Raw genomic sequence first — 19,128 nt, 5'->3', positions numbered from 1 at the left:
TTGCCAAATTTACCGGAAATTTACCGAATTTTACAGCAAATTTACCTAAAAATTACCTTAAATATATGAAACCTTACAGAAAATTTATCAAAAATTTACCGGAAATTACAGAAAATTTACCAAAAATTTACCGGAAAATTACCGAAGTTGTAATTGATAAATTCGACTAATTTCAGTAAATTTTGTTAATTTTTTTTACAAATAATAGGCCCTGCAAATTGATGTCTTAACTGTACCAATCAACAACGAATATATTCCATTCAAACGGAAACAGATTTATCATAAAAGTCATTTTTATTGGTTACGATAGCTACAATGTTGTATGTACCTATTGACAACGACTCGAAGCGAATCGAAAATAAAAATCCAAGAATCGGAGACAAGATATTTGAATAATATCACTGGTAACACGACGTCAGAAGCAAGACGTGCTTTATCTGATATACAAGAAGTTGTGAGTTGATGATAGAAATTTTCAACAATTTCAATTGGTAAATTGACACACGGAAAAAGTTGCGAACATTTCTTTTTAAACAGACGATCAACTGAGTCATTCCAAGGGAATGTTTCACGTTCTTCGCTTTCTAGAAAGGATGCATCATCTACAAGTCAAAAATAATAACTCACGGGACAAATGATCAAAATAAAATCCTTTGCCCGCAATGGCTCAACGGTATTTTTATTTAACAATTTTTTTTTACTTACATTTCACGTCCATCAATTCATTGTTCGGTGTGTGATGGTCTGGCGGATTAACGTTGCACTGTACGATACATTTGAAGCTGCTGTTGTGGAACGTTTGATTCAGATCTTTTATGAAAAGATTTGATCCATGCGACTGAATGCGAAGGTCATTCCAAACTAATGATCCTGGACGAGCAATAAAGACAATTAATTTACGACTTTTAATTAAAATGAAAAAAAGGGGGAAAAAAAACAAAAATTGCATTTAATGATTACATTCGGTTTGTGCATTTGTATGTGAAGTACAGGTTAGCAAAACTAATTAAAAATATCTTTTAGTCTTCCCCCGGTGTCATTATATCTACCTACGTCTGCACTGCACGTAACATGTCACACACTTAATATAAGACATTAAAGACATACATGTGGATGTACATACGAATTGCACTGAAATGCAGTAACAACTCGTTGAATGTGATGAAAATGTTTGTATCTTACCATTATGAGGCCAAGTGTGCTTCAGTTCCTTGAGAGATATCGCTCGACAATCTATGTGACCTGTTTTTCTGCTTGTTGATGTACTTATGGCCGAGCTTAGTTTGGTTGTTAAAATAATGAAACGAGTCTCGCAATTAGCAGATACTGAAAATGTTGAAAGTATAGACGGCATTTAAAGTGGTTATCTTTTATGTGTTTTGACTGGTTTGTGTGTGGTATATTTAGAGAAGGCAAAAGGGTGTATTCTCTGAGCAGGAAAAAGAAAATCAAGATATTATATGGAGGACTGACTGTAAAAATGAATGCGAAGTCCGTGGGTCATTTGCATATATGAGACTAGTTTTTATTCTCATTTGATATACAAGTCTCATTCACGTTCTTACCATCTTCCAAATTAAACGGTACGTTTAGGTGAATGCGTTGGCATCAGCAGAAAGATTGAAAAATTTACCTAACGCAACATCAATTTTCATTCTTTTTTTTAAGAAAGAGATCTAGCTCTGGTGTTAAAATTTTGCGTTGCCTGGGGGAACATATCATGGAATTAATTTCCAACGCCTCCCACTCGTCGTCTTTTTGCCCTAATGTTATTGAAGTGCAACTAAATTCTTATCAATTTTTAAAACCTCTAAGCAGGGACAGCTTTTGTGAGTAGATCTTCCCAAATTTTCCTAATATTTTCCAGAATTTTCCAACATTTTTCCAAATTTTCACGAATTTGCCTGAATTTTTTCAAGTTTAAAAAAGACAAAATTGGGAAAATTAAGGAAAATCTAGGAAAACGTGGGAAAATGCAAGAAAATATGGGGAAAAAAGGCTTTCCCAAAAATAGGTTTAATAGATTTTATGTAACTGAAAATTACCGAGATTTGCTCTGGTAAATTTAAATAGATTCAATTCTCGAAAAAGACCCTATATTATACCCTGATCTTTATAACTACAGCCTACAGTCTGCAGGTAGAGATAGATGTGTGATTCGACATCTTTTCTGATTTGGGAGTTATTGTGGTTTGTAATTGATTACACAAGAATTTCGTTGAAAAAATAAAAATCTAGAACTTCATTTGTTAAACAAATTTTCTGTTGTCTCATTTACAGCCCACAACAACTCTTACGTCAGAAGACATGTCACTTGTACAATTATATGATCAAATGCACAAATGAAATATTAAAAGTTTGGTTTCCGCTCAACAAAAAGTACTCCGCGTGAGAGCGAGGTGTCAAGTAAACAAAGCCAAAATTTAAAAAAAATCAATTTTGTCTCTCGCACGGAGTACTTTGTTGGTATGTGGAAATCAAGCCTAAATCTCCTATTTCACCACAGAATTTACCTGCTACACAACAGGAGATAATATTTCGAATTTATGTGAAAAATTGCATTTGAGTGTAATACTACGATTGCGTCTTGTCTATCTTTTGATTTACCTGGCGGTGAATGACCGAACTAGGCATAATGAACTTTGAGCGTTGAGAATGTTTTTTTTTAATCTCTGAATAGGACTTTGGCTTTCATTTTTTTAAATGACTTTTTGAGTACTCTTGTCAAAAATTAAACCGGAAAACGTTGGAAAAATATGTAATGCAGCCAAGCCTTTTGTTCCCATTGTCAGTCAGATCCTATCCCATTATTTTCTAGACAAAGATGCTTTCCCTGGCGATAAATGTGTAAGCATTTTCGTGGTGGTGTGTCTCATTGTTCTATTAAAACATGACAGTATATAGCGAGAATTTCACATGTTTTTTTCTGTATATAAATGTATTCCACATAATAATCCCAGTTCTTAATGGATGCTTCTTAATTAGAGATATTTAATTTATTCAACAACAACAAAAAAATGTCGGCACTTTTTCATTTATTTTGTTGTTTTTTTCATTTTCTTTCTTTATTATTATTATTTTAATATGCTCATATGAATTTTATGCACTAAACAGGTTATGTACGTTCAAAGCGGTTTCGTTTAGCACACGTTATAAAATACTTTGACTTTACCATTCATTTTATTCTGGTTTTGAACATTAAACTGGAAACTAAAGGAACTGAATTCATTTATGTGCTCTTTCCGCAATATTCTGTTTTATTTGAAGTAAGCGAAGTAAGTACTTCATAGGCTTTGTGTTGATGTTTTCTTTTTTTCTTCATAGTTTTGCACTAATTCTACCATGCAATAGTAAAATTAAAGCATCCAAAACGAACACTCTGAGGGATTCTTGTGTAAAACAGCCTACCAACATCGGACGCATTTTCTGGTGGAAGGTATTCAGCCCTAGAAATCGCTTTCAAAAAAAAACTCCTCGATGATTGTGTGCTTGTAATGAAAAAACCGGAAACACCCATTTTTACATGAAGTTCCCTAATGGGTACAAGGTCTTGTGAGGTGTGAGATGTCAGTATAGACGTTTGAATGACTTTCAGGGCAAATAGGTCTGATCGGGTTTAAAATTCATCCACACTAAGATGTATGCAGTTCCAAAAATGTTTACAAATTTGACTAAAAATATGTTTTTACAGAAACTCTACCCCCCCTGGGAGGAGCAGGAAAACAGGAAAAATAGAAAAATATGCTTTTCAAAGACGTTGAAACGCCAGAATGGTGACCAGAATAAGTTTTATATCAAGAAATCTAGAGATATACGTGAGAAGCTTTCAAGAAAAAAAAATTACTTTGCTGACTCCTGCCAACAGCTACTGATCGGCGAAACTACTTTTCGAAACTTCCTGATTAAAGTTGTCAGTAGCTTTAATTTGATGTATCGTTCATCATGTTTGACCATTTACCTCCAGAAATAACCTCAATAAAAGCAAACAAATACGCGAAGGACGCTGTTTTGCACATTCTTTGAACTACTGACTTTTGTTTAAACATTTTTTTCTGACTGGTATCCTCAATGCCTTTCATTTTTAGTTGTATTCATGAAAAACAAGCATAAAATGAAATGGGCGAAATCCTGACATTTTGCTAAACCCCAAATGTCAGCCCTTCCAAGTGGATGCGATAAATCGTTATTTTGCCCTGTTTTGTGGACTTTCTTTTCAGTACAATCGTTCCATGAAACCGGTTTTCAACAGATCACCTTTGACGTGACACTTTTCCTAGAATCTGACTTCAAACTTCTCCCCCTGTTTTGCAGCATAGGGAGTCAAATTTTGGACAGGACTTTTGTACACTGTAAGTTGGCACCCAAAACACACTTTAACAACGTAAAACCCTCAAAGTTTCTCCAGAATGAGTTTTAAAACAGTCTAGCTTCGTCTTTATTACCCGCTGTTTTTACGGCGGGAAACAGGATGAAACTTAGATCGTTTTAAAACAGTCTTTCCGGAGAAATTTTGGAGGTATTCGTGCATGATCTGGGGAAACAGTTGTTTGATGTTTTCATTGCGTTTCGGATTCAGACTCTGCATTGCAGAGGAACTGTCAGAACTTCGCCGAAATAGTCAAATTTTTAATAATTTTTTCTACTGTTGATATCTCAGTATAGGTGAATTTTAATCCAAATAAGAGCCTGTGTTTCCCGGAAAAACATTCAATGACCCACTCGACACGACCTTTTACGTTTCAGGTATCTGGAGTAATTCACATAAAAAGTGCATGTTTTCGGTTTTCGATCACCTCCCCACACAAGCGCCAAGGAATTTTTTGAAAGTGGTTTTGGCTTCTAGGTCGACTGAAAAATACGTCCGATTTTGGGAGGCTGTTTTTCAAAAGAATCCCTCTCTATATGTGAGTACCAACTGCCATTATATTTCGTACGCTATTTTCAATGTAATGGGACAAAGACCGAAAGCTACAAAACGAAAAACAATTCGGACAAGGAGAAAATGTGGCTTTTGGTAACCGACATACCTTACAGCATATATATAACGACCGAACACAAAACAAAAGCATAAAAAAAACTTTTTTTTTATTTTCATTTCAAACTTTTGTAATTCATTTCGCTCAGATTATTTTCGTTTTCTTTGCTGATTTTCGCTAGATATTCGATATAAAAATTGCTCAAACGAAAGTCAATGACTCGACTTTTAGTTACATTATCTCATGAGGTTTTTTCTTCACTTCTTCTTCTCCGGTTAGGTAATGGGGGGAATGAAGATTGTTTTAATTTAAAATCATTAATTCTTTTCGTTTTTATCGGCTTTGAAGGTTGAACTGATAATAATTTTGGAAACGATGATTTTTATGCAAAATACGAAAAGGATTAAAAACATTTTTTTAGCTACTCTTAAGAGTTGTTATTAACATTCTATCGACCGTACATTCAGCTTTTATGTTGTTGTTGCTGTTTTTAAATGGATTTTCATTTTCGGCTGTCAACCCACGGACATTATGTTAAACGTTTTATCATTTTATTTGCTGTTAGATGTGAACGATTATTTATTAATTTGAAGAAGCCGATCACTTTTTTGTTTCTCTGTTCCTCGGTTGTGGGAATAAAAAGAATATTTCTGAATTGTGGATTAGTCATACTCGTATCGCAGAAATGTTTAATAGAATATTTCAGATGTTCTTACAGGACCGTCCACCTCATAGGACGTTCATCATGAAAGGGGGAGGACGAGTCCTGCAAAGTGTGAAGAACGTGGACAAAAATGGAAGGGAATTAAAAGTTCTGAAAATTGAGTGGACGCCCCCGCAATGTACAATGGGGGAAAAGAAAGTGTGGTAGAATTTAAAAGAAATCGAGGGGGAACTCACTGGCCAAAATAGTGAGTCTTCGCTCTGCAATTCCTATTAATTTCTGATAATTCCACGATATTTTCTGATCGTCCCCTTCTTAGAAACAATTTCCACAAATTTTCTAAAATTTTCTTTATTTCGATAATTTTCTAAGATTTCCTTCAAATTAAAAGAAAGTGAACAAAAACCGTCGAATTTTCTGCAGTTTCGTAGTTTTTGGAGCATCCGTAATTCCATCAATTTCTAGCATTTCCTTCAGTTACTATTATTTACCGGATTCTCCGGCAATTCCTTCAAGGGTGTTAAGTCAATTACCCGAGTCATTTCCCCCTCGGAAGAAATACTCTCGCCAACACTTTCAATGAGTTTACCAGTGGAGTAAGTTTGGAATGGAATAGAACTAAATATGTAAGGGAAGTGAAACGGAGCACTAGCTAGACTCGAAAATGGACACAACACATTAATGTAAGACACTTCCGTTGTGGTTGAGATGGAGATGACGATAAAAGTACGTTGAATCACTAAGAAAAACTGCAAACGATACAATCGAAATGGAGTTATTTTATCACCCTTTCATTCACGGGACATGAGATGTATTTTGAATATAGTGTGACGAGTCGTGGTGGTTATTAAAGATCCAGAAGACGAAAAATGAGTTCATGGTTGTTGCGACCTCGAAGCCATGTTCAGCTAAATAATATCTCAAGAAGCGTGCATCGAACCTTAAAAAATAACTTCAATACACACCGTGACCATTACAAGTTTTCCTTAGCGATTCTGTATACTTCTTTCACAGTCAGCCGAATGTTGACTCGTTCATGCTACACCCCAACTCTGTCAGCAGTGTCAAACATTTTTTTTTAATCTGTACTTCATTCTATAATCAATCGTGCCCAGGAATGTCGAACATCTTTAATTTCCGTAACACACTGATCCGATTTATTTATTGACAAAGGTAATCTCATGATAAATGTGTCAGTGATTAATTAAGTAGTGATCACGACAGGATTTACTCTTTAAAACTACAGAAATACGCAGGTCCAACGGACTCGGTTGGTCCTTGTTCACTTCCAGTATGCATTTAAAACGAAAGTTTTAATTAGATTAAGTTCGTGAGCAATTTAACGCTACTATCAATCAACAAATTGAACCACATACTTCAACTGTGTCTGTACAAGGAACTTTAATCGAATGAACATTTTCTCAAAAATTGGTTGATTTGTTCGGCTACAATAATCGAACCCATTCTCCAACTGTCCCAAATGCTATATACTCTGCTGACACATGGAGGGTTGTTAAAATTATGTTTCGATTTCAATGCTACTATACCCTCAAGGATGGAAATTAAAAAACAGCGCTCTCGGTACAATATTCTTTTCAGTTGTTTCCTTTTCACAGTCAACAAACATTATTTTCCCCCAAGCGAAAAGTGCGAGTGTAATTTATCTGTCTGTTATGTTAAATAGTATGGTTAATGTTATTTCTCGAACCCTAACTGAAATAATGTTTTTCTTTTACCGAAAAGGAGAAGAATGTGATCGCAGTTAGTTAAGTCGATTTAAAATTGAATAAATTCGGTAATGGGAGCGGGAGGTGGTGATGACTTTCTATAAGTCACCTGGAGTTAATCAAGTCACTCCAAGGCAGGATGAGCAGGGAGTGACAGAAGATTTTATAAGACTTCCGAGAACTTGTTTCAAGTTTCGTTTCGCACTGAAATTATGCGATTTACGAGAGAGAAGACATGATAATTCTACGATCCACCGTTAGAACAAATACATGAAACTGAACTTACGCAAAAAGACAGACAGTATCCCGATAATTCGGAACAATCCAACAGTAGTGATCATTGTCGTATTTATCCAAGACTACAGCAGAACAACTGAGTATATATTTCGAATCTTTAACTGTAATTCACACCAATCTATGCATCATCTCAACAACTGATATCCATGTCAATCAAAAAAACCACCAAAAAAGTTTGAAAATATTTTTTTCTCTTTCCGACACTCCGATTCACATCATTTTTTTGCTTTTTAATTAACGTGTAATATTTCCATTAAATATAAACCGGCGATGTTATCATTTAACTGCGTTAATAAACCACTGAAATCTTTCTCTCTTTGTACGGGCACACTATACCGCGCGTCTAGCCAATAACAAAAACAACAACATTGAATCAAAACTCTACACCCATTAAACTTATGAATGAATTATTGCGAGTAGACAATGCACATCTATAACACACACAAAAAAGGTATCGGTTTATTTGTGTACACTCTTTTGCTGGCGACAAAATATTACATGAACTTCTGGACGATCCGAATGTACCGGCGAACGAACATCAACTAACCAGAACGAATGAAATTGTATACAATATACCGGCAGACGATATTATATTCCATTTCACATCGCTTGCAATGAAGTTTTCGAGACGAAGCACAACAAACTAAAACACGATTTTTTGTGCACCAACAAAAAGAAGAGAAGAAGCGAACCATGGGAAGACGGAGGATGAAAAACGAAAAATTTGAATGGAATTTAAGGAACAAGTCACAATGTACAGTTTTCGGTGCAACTGTTTGAATGGGAAAAGGCAGTGCTTCATTAAAAATTTTGAGAATTAATGATCGATGACATTTATTGGACAAGGATTGAACGAAATCAGGCTCGTCAACTTGACACCTTCATGAATAGAGGGAATATCTAAGAAATCTGGGTTAAAACGCCAACTCATATCATTGTGGAAAAAAAGTGCGTCATCTGATGTCGACAACGACAAACCAAATACGCGATGAGTGCTGACGAATGTGGGCTTATATAGCAAATGTTTGTCAAATCAAACGAAGTAATAGATTTCCAGGAAATGCTTTCAACATCAACTTTAAGTAACAGATTTCATCTTAGATTTTATTTCACGATTCAGAATCTAAAACTACTTTTCACAGTTCATCTCGAACTAAATTTCACAGAAGAACTAAACCACAATTTCTGATATAAGTGTGAGTTGTGAATTTTTGCGTACATCAGTTCGTTTCGCATTACACCTATTCATTCATTATGCTACTCAAGAATTGATCTTCTTAACGGATAAAACGGATCGAAAATGACTCAATGTGGAAGCTCTCAGGAAAATGGTCTCCAGAACGCTCGTGAAAATCGCTTCATTTGAACTCGACAAGTTAAATCAAATTAAAAGGAGATTAGGGACGTTCGTATCTCAATGCATACAGTTTATCGCTTCATATATTCCCATCAGCGGTTTTAGTTGCTTTGTAAGTGACTCACAGAGAAATCCGAAACAAGTCTGATTGTTAAGCGAAATTTGCTTCCTCAATTCGTGTCGTTAGTAGATTTTAGGGACATTTTCTTACATTATAAATTCCATCAAAACCAATTTATCAAAATTCTAGGCATCCACACATCTTTAAAAACACTTTCCGAGATATGTGTCAAAGAAAGATCAAGCGTCAAAATAGCCTCAGGCTCTTGACAGTAACTTCACAGTTATTGTCATCAATGAGAAGGTAATTAGTCAGTATCAGCAACAATTAGTTGCATAATATTTCTGCTTAGTAACGACTATATGTCGGGATAAAACTGTAACCACGTTGACGTATATCTTGTTGAATCTTAAGTTCACGCAGTTGTTAGTCATTGCCTCATAGGTAGTATTTACAGTAGCAGAGATATGCAACGGAAAGCCATTGATACACTTAAATCAGTTATCTGTCATCACAAGACGATTTGCTTTTCAAGCGAAGAGCCTCTAGCATGAACAACATAGAAAGTATTCAGAGGCTGATGAGGTCACAGTAGGCACTGTGATTAGTTTGTACAGATTGATGACTTGTTTTCGCCCGAAACAATCCTAAGTGGTAGCTTATATAATTAAAATCGCCAAATTCGGCGCTTGTCATTTCAGTGTTCATGCTGGGGGCAGTGTTGTGGTAGCGCTCATTCAATTTTTTTTTGTTAAATTGCACTGTGGCCTGGCGCCACAATTTCTAATACCAAAATAAATACGACACTAAGTAGCCACGAACTTTTCGGCAATGCCGTTATTTTTTCTTAGAGAAGTGGTAGCGCCACCGTGATTTAAACTGCTGTAACATTTGTATGATACGGCCGTACCCTCCTCAACAGGTCCTATTTTAAGATAATTAAATTCTTAAAGGTTCTCCAATTTTCCGTTGTTTTTGATGTCCTCGACCCTCGACCCGACCAACTAAAGGGATTCTTTTGAAAAAAGAAAATTATCGAGATCGGACGCATTTTCCTTATATGTGCCTAGGAGTAGTCGACAATAGAAGCCAAACCCGTTTTCAACAGTGTGATTAGTACAGTGGAAGGCAGTGAAATTTAGGCATTAATTTGCTTCAGCTGTTTATCAACTGATCCACAAACAAAATTGTGCGTCTTTTTTCGGGCGTAATCAACGCACTCCAATAACAGGCACAAGACCAGTGGATTTATATGAGAATTTTGGACTACTGCGTCGTGGAGGCCTCTTATTCAAATTCAGTTCTTGTGCCTGTCTTTGGAGTGCGTTGGCGTGATGGTTACAAGCGCGTGGTAATAGTAAAACAGTATAAGACGTATAAGACAGATGTATAAGCAGGGTTGATTGTATGAGTTGATCAGCTAAAGCAAATGCATGTCTAAATTTCACGGCCTTCCACTGTAGGAGGCGATCAGAAACATGCACTTTTCTTATGGAAATTTCTCAATGTAGTGTGGGGGGTCATTACAAAGGTAATTGAATGTACATTCCTATTCGCTTAAATTCGAAACACCGAACCGCAGGTAGCTATTTCGATCTTGCGATTAAAATTTCTGTGATCGGACGATGCAAGTGAACAAGATAATACTGACGTGATTGTGTGTCCACAACGCTTTTAAGCTACCGACGAGTTTGTTGTTATTACAAAATACAGATAACAAAGTGACAAGACAACAAAATGTTTGTTTGAACTACAATAAAAAGTAAAAACTTACCTTCGATGGCAGAACTTTTTCATTAAATATTTGGGCACCCTATTCCGACGAATGGAAATTTTTTCTAAGCGGCGGCACGTGAACTTTAGCTACATTTGGGGATGGGAAAAAACAGAAAATTATGTCGGTTAAAGTTTTATTCAATTGGTTTTTGTATTTGTTTTGTTGGTTGATTGGTTTTATCATCATCAGAGATTGTTAAATACAGCGAAAAAAAGGAAATTGTCAACAATGAGACCAAGACAAGACGAATTTTTACTTCTTTGCTTGAATTGTGTTTGTCTCAGAACTTTTTTTTTTCTTGTTGTTTAAATAAAAGCGAAAACAAACTGAATTTTGTTTCCTATGGAATTTGCATACCTTTCGATGTAACTCTATGCGTCTGACTTTTATTTTCAATTAATTTTTATTTAAAAAAAATCGATCAATCCCACACACCCTTGATCGTTTGATTATTTTCCTAATCCCACTTTTTTCGCCTCAACTTCGTAGATGAGTAGTCGCCACATTTTGACCACAAACACTTCGGCTTCTTCATCAAGTACCTGTGGAGATGGAAATAATATATTTGGATCAAACGATTGATTTGTTCAAGGAGTTGCGGGAAGGGAAAATCACCTTTCAGATCATTATTTTAATATTTTCGGAATTTATCATAATTCTTTCAACGTGAAGTGTACTGGAGAATCTACGGTGGAGCTGAACGTGAAAGGTATTTTATTTGTAGACGGTGCTCCGCTTACATCGAGAAAGATGTGAATTGTTCAAAGACTATTCTTGTACCAGAGCTATGTTTTAATGTCTCCTGCAGACTTTCATTGGCTTGATTAAAACAAGCTAAGCACTAGGGTGGAGTGATTAGAAAATCATTTTTTTACGTTTTACATTTTAAGGTGAAGCTCGACCAATTTTTGAGTAGAACATTTTTCACTTGTAAAGAATTTTTCAATTGGCCCAATATTTGCTACTGGACAGGAGTTTGGAAAACCGTTTGCTCCCACTTGATCATATCGTTTTTCCAAACTCCCGTCGCGTAGCAAATATTGGTTCAATTGAAAAACTACTTATATCCGGACGCCTGAGGTCATTTGCTATACGCTAACACTATTTGATTAAAATGCTCCGAGAAAAGTGTAATAATTTTTCTCTTGATTGGATCTAACATTGGATCAGTTTTAATGACATATATTCGCGACATAGCGAAGCGTTTTTCTATTGATAAGGTAAAAGAATAGTAGACGATAAAAAAATGACTGTCGTAGTACCGTTCCAGATGCTGTTCCAGCAGTTGGGCCCTCAGAAAGAAGGAAAAAATCTACATTTTGGCACCAACTTTTTTCCAAGACTTCTGTAGGCTTGCAGCACAAAAGTACTGGGTTCATTTATATGTGGAACGATAGTGGGTGAGGCCAGCTACAAAACCACATACTCAGTTCCGTGGAACATCGAAGCTGCAGAGAAGGTGTCCTCTACGAACATTCACTGCAAAAATAATAACTCTCGTGGATCTACTAGCACCAAGAGGTGTGTACACTCTACCTGTAGGTCTTTCCCAGGCCGACATTCGTACAACATTACAACAATTTAATAGTACATTTCGTACCTAGGATTAAAAGTCTTTTTTAGCGTATTCGATTCCAGACCTCGGCATCGCCTCGTTCTAGAAACCTCTCACACGCTAAAACAGACTTTTAGTCCGTGGCACGAATAATATTTTTCACATCCGAAGGAGAAAAACTGCGACGAAGTCGCACTTTTCGTGTCCTAGGTATGAAAAATAATTTTTTTTTGAGTTATTGCTGAAAAACTGTTTTCGGTACCCTCTCACATGTCTTCACTTTTGAACGCTTTTCACAGAAAACAATTTTCCTTTAGAAAAAGTAAAAGATACGTGTTTCCTAGAATTGAAAGACGAATCCAACGAGATAACACTCATTAAAAACGGAGACCGTTTGTTCCCAAAGTTAAAAAAAATCGCGTGAAGATTTGGCGATATAACTCTTAAATCAGTCCAATCTACTAAGCCCTGCTTGCACTGAATGCATCAAGCAAGAACAAATTTTCAGAGACAGCACAACTTTCTAAAATAATACAGGTTTCGTCATATTTTCGATTGATCTTCACGTCAAGTTTTCTCCATTTCCACATTTCCTGACTAGGTCTTTCTCACGAGCCCAAAAATCTGAACAATTTTAAATGCAATTTTAGGATATTTTCGGTATATTAGCCATTTTTATCGCTTTTTTGCAAATATTCTCCTTAAATGAACCCAAATTTTCTTGAATTGTAACTTATTTCCTATAGCTCGTCAAGAGGTTTGCAACGAACCTCAATTTGTTCAAATTGGACCATTTTTAGGTGAGATTTTAGGAAATTTTTGTTTAATGCAGCACTGAAGCGCAATGGGAATAGTCGAGAGGCAAACCACTCGATTTGCAACTCTTTTCGTATTTAACACGTTTTCATCCAAAAAACATTAAACTTATCCGATAATTTATCATAAACTACTGATATCGATGTTTCTAAGTACCAATAAAATATTCAATGGGACCGATAAAGGTAAAATTTACAACGATTATCGGGAAAATTTCGGCACTTTGATTTCAACGATGTGGAATCGACATTATGGATTGCAAAATCAATGAGCGGGCAAAAAATGTAATGTTTAACATCTTGATTGTCCTACTTTTGTCAAAACCGAGCATATATTCAACGCATTTTAAGCACTAGCAGTACTCTCAATAGAGCATTGGAAGTACAAAGTACATACAAAATAGTACTCTGTGTGGCAGGCTGGCAGGTGTCACTCGAAGTACTTTTGCTTGAAGTGCGTCGATTTGATCAATCGCCATAGAGTGTTAAAAAAGAATATCCAAAAGATGAAGCACCCGATAGCAGTGCCTATATTCACCAAAATATTTTCACGATTTTCTCAAATTTTCGAGAATTTTCGAGAAAACCGCGGAAATTTGAGAAATTTCGTGAAAATATTTTTGCGAATATAGGCACTGCCCGATAGAGTTCGCTTAAATTAACTGGACTATTCCCAGTATCTGAGATTCGACTAAGCCAACGATTGGACTAAAAGCCTAATTCGTCCGTTTTACTTTTATATACTCAGTGAAGAGCATACCTGAAGTGAATCACAGCGAACCTGCGATTACCATTTTCATCCTATAGTTGAAATGCCGATCAAAATGAAACTCAAAAATTAAAGTAGTTACAGCTCTGTGGGAAGCGTTACGAAAACATCAGGAAATTCGTTCTTGCTTGATGCATTCAGTGCAAACAGGGATGTGCTTAGCTTGTTTTAATCAGGCCAATAAAAGTCTGCAGGAGACATTAAAACATAGCTCTGGTACAAGAATAGTCTTTCAACAATTCACATTTTTCTCGATGGAAGCGGAGCTCCACGTACACATAAAATACCTTTCATGTTCAGTTCCACTGGATAGAGTCTCCAGGACACTTCAAGTTGACGGAATCAAGATAAATTACGTAAATATTGAAACAATGGTCGAAAAGACAGTCACCTCCTCATATCAAGACTTACCATTTGCACATCATCCAGAATACCTTGCGCGGTACTTCCAGCCAGCACTTTCGAACAAATAAAATCCACTAAAGTCGGTTCCGGCTCGCCGATGTATTCGATGATTTTCTTGTTGATCCACGGACGAATTTTCTTCTCCATCAGCACATTGTCGATCTCGTTCCAGTCCAATTTGTACGAGAACAGGTCGTTCTTTCCGGTCGGAATTTTGTCGATGATACTTTTGATGTGTCGTCGCTTCTCCTCTTGCGACTTGGCCGCATCATCTTTTTTACTGTTTTCGTCCGGTTTGCCGTCTTTTCGCTTCGAAGAGGATTTCTGCGACGATTTTTGATTGGACGCATCTTCATAGTCTGGAAGTAGATGGAAATTCGTGAATTCGTTTTCGAACATCGAACATAAAATCAATCCTACCTAACGGAACCAATTTGCGTCGCTTCGGACCATTCAGGTCTTCGGAGTCATCGTCGTTGTTGAAAATGTCTTTGACCTCAAGTTTTTTCTTTTTCGCATTGGCTGCTCCTAGATTTAAGCTAATAATTGGCTGTGATATGGGAGGTGTGTACGGATGACCGGAATCGTTGTTCGATGGACTGGCCGAACCTATCGAATGCATCGACGCTCTGGAATCATCATCGGGCGGGAAATGATTCGTATGCGAGTCTCGCGACTCCGAATCACGATGCGATCCTCGATCATTGTTTGAATGTCTAGTCGGTGAACCGTATTTGCTTCCGTTATTGCTGGCGCCGGCACTGTTGAAATGATCATCGTTGCTCGAATCGGATTCGATTGGTTCTGCATTCACAGCGGCTAATTCTCTGGATGCTTGAGCTACCACGTACCGTTCCTTCTGTAAACGTTCGCGATCTTTGACGTTTTTCCGTTCCTTTTCACGCTCCAATTCACGGCCGATTTCGCGTTCACGCTGCAGTGACTGTTCCAGATTCACGTCAATCAAAATTTTCGGTTTGTACAATTCTTCGCGTTCACGTTTGAGCCGTTCGAACTCTTGCGTTGGATTCTCAAATTCGCCGCTAAATATCTTCGCCTTTAAGTCTTCCAGTTCTTCTTGCTCTTTGTTACGGTCCTTTGCGTCCAGATCAGCCTCCCTCACCCGCTCGGCCAAACGACGTTGAAGCTCTCGACTCTTATAGTACTTCGGGTCATCACGTTCGTCGTCATAGTCTTCCAGAAATTCTTTTAGTCGTTTCGCTTCCTTTTCCCGTTCCTCCTCCTTGTTCAATTCTTTCTCTTTCGTCTTTTCGTACTCTTTGATTTGTCGCCGCTCGCGAATTTCCCAATTTCGAAGACGTTCCTGGTAGGCGGCTTCTTTGTCACGCGCCTTTTTCTCGGCCTTTTTCCGTTCCCTCAGTTCATCTTCGATTTCTTTTTCCTTTTGGATATCACGAGGAACTTTCACCACCTTTTCCTCTCTGTCACGCTCTCTTTCACGCTGCTCCCGTTCACGCTCTCTGCAATTGAATTAAAAAATTTTGATTGTCGGATTATGGGTGGTGCTTCTTCAATGGACACGTAAAGTTCCAGGTGATAAATGAGGGAACCTGTCTCATACCTTTCACGCTCTTCCTTTTCCCGTTCGCGTTCTCGTTCCCTATATTCACGTTCCTTTTCGCGTTCACGTCTCTCGCGTTCCCTATCCCGCTCTTCTCTGGACCGAGACCGACTCCTTCGACGGGACTTTTTCTCTTTTTCCTTTTTCGGTGGCGTCGTTGCTCGTGAATCCTTGTCTCTATCGCGCTCTTCCCGTTTTTTCCTGTCCTTTTCTTTCTCTTTCTTTTGTTCGTCCGCCTAAAATTGTTGCAAAACTTTTACTTTGGAGACAAATTTTGGCGAACATTTTGGATTACCTCAGCAGTTTTACGAAATTTGCCAATTTCTCGATTGATCAAGTCCCGTTTGTCCTCCTCGATTCCGGTTCCTTGTAAAACTTTACTGGATTTTGCCAGTTGTTGCTCTAGAAGTGGAATAAACGAACTCGTTATGACTGTCACTCAGTAAGTTCCAGCTGATCACCACTCACCTTCCTGGATTGTTTCGAAATTGTCGATATCTTCTTTGTGATCGAGTAGAATTTGACTAATACTCGCCATGGCAGCATCATCGTCCTTCTTTTCGGCCTCCAAAGTCGATCGACTTGCACTACCCAGTTTGCGAGTCTCTTCCTCTTTGTAGTTGTCCAACAAAAGTTTGTTTTTGGCGTCGACTTTAGCTACCAATCGTTTGCCAGCCACATCCAAATCGTGTAAAATTCGAACCGCACGTAAGCCTGCTGTAGGACCGCTGAAATAACAATTGGGAGAATTAACACCGAATCGATAATGGGAACGGGACTGTGACGCTAGTCTTACTCATATTCACAAAAACCGAATTGTGACACTCGCTTCCAACTAACAACCGTGCCAGCAGTCTGTAGGATCTTTTTGATCATCACTTCTGGTACCCTTTCGCTTATGTTTCCGACAAACACTGTGATTATTGGACCTTCGTACTGAGGAACAACAGGCTCGGCAGGCGGACGCATATACATTTGTGGTCGTTGATTTATTGTTGGTCCCGCTCTGTATGTAGCCCGCGGAGGTGGAGTCGACATTGATGAGCCGCTTATCATCTGAGAGATGGGAAATGTTCGGTTAGTTTGCAGTCGCAACTGAAATTGACATAAATATTACCGGCGGCAACATGGCTCCTTGGGGTGCCATGAAAGGCCTGAACGACATGTTTGTTTGATAGTTTCAAGCCTTCGATTTTTTGAGGTTATGTATTCATAAAACAGCTTTGATTTAACCCAATTGCAGTCTCAACGCAAATTTAAGCTTGCATTTTGATGTGTTTGCACGAAAGAAATCGTTTCGAAATAAGAGTCAATCTTTCCGTTTCGACCTTTAAAGTCGACTGCGAGAACTGTTTGTTGGCTGCGTTGCTATAATTTTTTCAGTCACAAAAATTGTAACTTTTACTTGCACATCAAACACATTAAATTGAACCGATTTTCCGACAGATGACTATCCAACTAATTGCTTAACAAGTAAATTACAGTTTAAACTACCGAGCCGACCGATGTACCTCTGTATTTTCAATGAATTATTTGTCAAAAACTAAGAACTTTATTGAAAGAGGCCAAAATGTTTCGGCAATTTTTACAATGTTGAGTGATGGAATATATTTATGGCATGACATTTGAGAAGAAAAAGTCAAGCGAAAAGGTCTGTACTTTTCTGCTGGGACATTGTTGTCGGTTGTCAAGTTTATGTTGCATAAGGTTTGCCTCGTTTGCCTGTGGTTTTAGATTGGTGGCATTTTTGTGATCTCGTTATTTTTAGAATTGCCAGCAATGTTTGGCAATTCAGGCAATAAATATTTTATCGTTTCCACACATTCAACGATTCAACACTACGTTTGCTTCAGCTGTCATTTTCAACTGTATATATACTGTTATGATCAGAGCGAGAGTTCCAAAGACCAGTTATTAATTATAACTTGCCTTGGGATACTTGTCATTGCATTTTTACACACAATTTTTTGACATGTCCCCCAATGCAAGTTAAAATAACTTGTCCGAATATATTTCCTTCTCTTTCGGTCTTTTCCCTGACCGATTTTTATCACGGTTCTAAAAGAACAGGTTAAACACACTCATAACAGGTTGTACAAAAAAAAATCTTGAAAAAATAAATATGTTTATCAAGTTGACGTTTCACACAATCCATATCATTTCACTCATGTCTAAATTGTCAAAATTAGTGTGCCACCGCCTTCGTGATCAGCTCAGAAGTGGCTTAACCTGTTCTTTGGAGCTTTCAGAACCTTGAATTTTTAAACCGTTTTTGGAGGTATACCATTATTTACATGATTCAATGGTAACTCACATGTTGTACAACATTTAGATCTACTAAACCCAAACATCAGTTGCACAAGACGAGGCGAGAAAACGATTGTCGTATTCTCATTTCATTTCATAGTCAACTGGGTTTGAGCAAATTTGCAATTTTCCAATATTTTTTTCATTTTATAGCGTTAGATCCGCTAAAAACTAAATATTTAAATCAGTGTGATTGTATGCGTGGACCAGTAAGTAAAACTGGAGTAAACTTGGACACATGCTGCTGTGCTGTTTACATTTCTCTTGGAAAAATTAAGTGACCTACATAGAACCTTAAACATAAGACACTTTCACTTAAACATGTCTGGGCTCGCATGTAATTGCCGGGATCTGATTAACATCAATGTTACCGTATTACCTCTCGAGTATAATAAAATGTTCGAAACCTATCGAATTATAAAGCTTCTCATCTTAACACATTGAAATTAATTGCGCCTTGCCAACTTTCGGCACCCTGAACTTTACTTAATTAGTCGCGGAATGCCCCCAAATAAATTTCTAAAAATCCAAAACTGAATTCTACCTCTTATGTGATTGTCTCTTGGCAAAACTCGCCACACTAGCAGAGAAATGATAAGCGCGGCCATTCATGGCTGGGATAGAACACGCCTGAGGCATATTTTTTTCAACAATTTTGTCTCTCATTTCGTCTCTCAATTTCACATATATTTTTGATGTATTGGTTGGATTTTTATATGGAGTTTTTCTCCCATCGGTCACATGTAATCAATTTGTCATCGTCAGGCGTGTTCTATCCCAGCCATGAGTGGCCGCGCTTATCATTTCTCTACACACTAGTCATTAAAAAAGATGCT

The 19,128-nt window shown here is 37.3% G+C and overlaps 2 protein-coding genes and 1 long non-coding RNA gene across 4 annotated transcripts in view; 1 reads left to right on the top strand and 2 right to left on the bottom strand.

Annotated features, from left to right (window-relative positions):
- LOC119083477 (tyrosine-protein kinase-like otk) overlaps positions 1–8,231 on the bottom strand; it is a 32,127-nt gene extending 23,896 nt beyond the window's left edge. The window contains exons 1-3 of the mRNA XM_037193198.1: positions 7,654–8,231; positions 1,183–1,326; positions 706–870 (exon numbers count right to left, since the gene is read on the bottom strand). Coding sequence (XP_037049093.1) covers positions 706–870; positions 1,183–1,326; positions 7,654–7,708 — 364 coding nt within the window. The 5' untranslated portion in view covers positions 7,709–8,231. The remainder of the gene's footprint in view (positions 1–705; positions 871–1,182; positions 1,327–7,653) is intronic.
- Positions 1–18,979, top strand: part of LOC119083492 — a 32,848-nt gene extending 13,869 nt beyond the window's left edge. Inside the window, exon 3 of the long non-coding RNA XR_005088873.1 lies at positions 18,877–18,979. This is a non-coding gene — a long non-coding RNA (uncharacterized LOC119083492). The remainder of the gene's footprint in view (positions 1–18,876) is intronic.
- On the bottom strand, positions 10,985–17,605 carry LOC119083478 (RNA-binding protein 25). Of its 2 annotated transcripts, none has more exons than XM_037193199.1 (8): positions 17,103–17,605; positions 16,782–17,041; positions 16,454–16,713; positions 16,281–16,387; positions 15,986–16,221; positions 14,824–15,884; positions 14,410–14,762; positions 10,985–11,401 (listed from the first exon to the last, which is right to left on the bottom strand). In XM_037193199.1, exons 1-8 carry the CDS (start codon positions 17,148–17,150, stop codon positions 11,309–11,311), a joined length of 2,418 nt encoding a protein of 805 aa, XP_037049094.1. In that variant the 5' UTR covers positions 17,151–17,605; the 3' UTR covers positions 10,985–11,308. The 2 variants fall into 2 exon arrangements, with proteins under 2 accessions (XP_037049094.1, XP_037049095.1); XM_037193200.1 differs by having other exon boundaries at positions 15,986–16,206.
- Positions 18,980–19,128: the final 149 nt, after the last annotated feature.

The sequence above is a fragment of the Bradysia coprophila genome, unplaced genomic scaffold (assembly GCF_014529535.1).
Source record: "Bradysia coprophila strain Holo2 unplaced genomic scaffold, BU_Bcop_v1 contig_687, whole genome shotgun sequence".
NCBI lineage: Eukaryota > Metazoa > Arthropoda > Insecta > Diptera > Sciaridae > Bradysia > Bradysia coprophila.
Note: the sequence above shows the minus strand (reverse complement) of the source record. Positions and strands in the feature narration are given on the sequence as shown.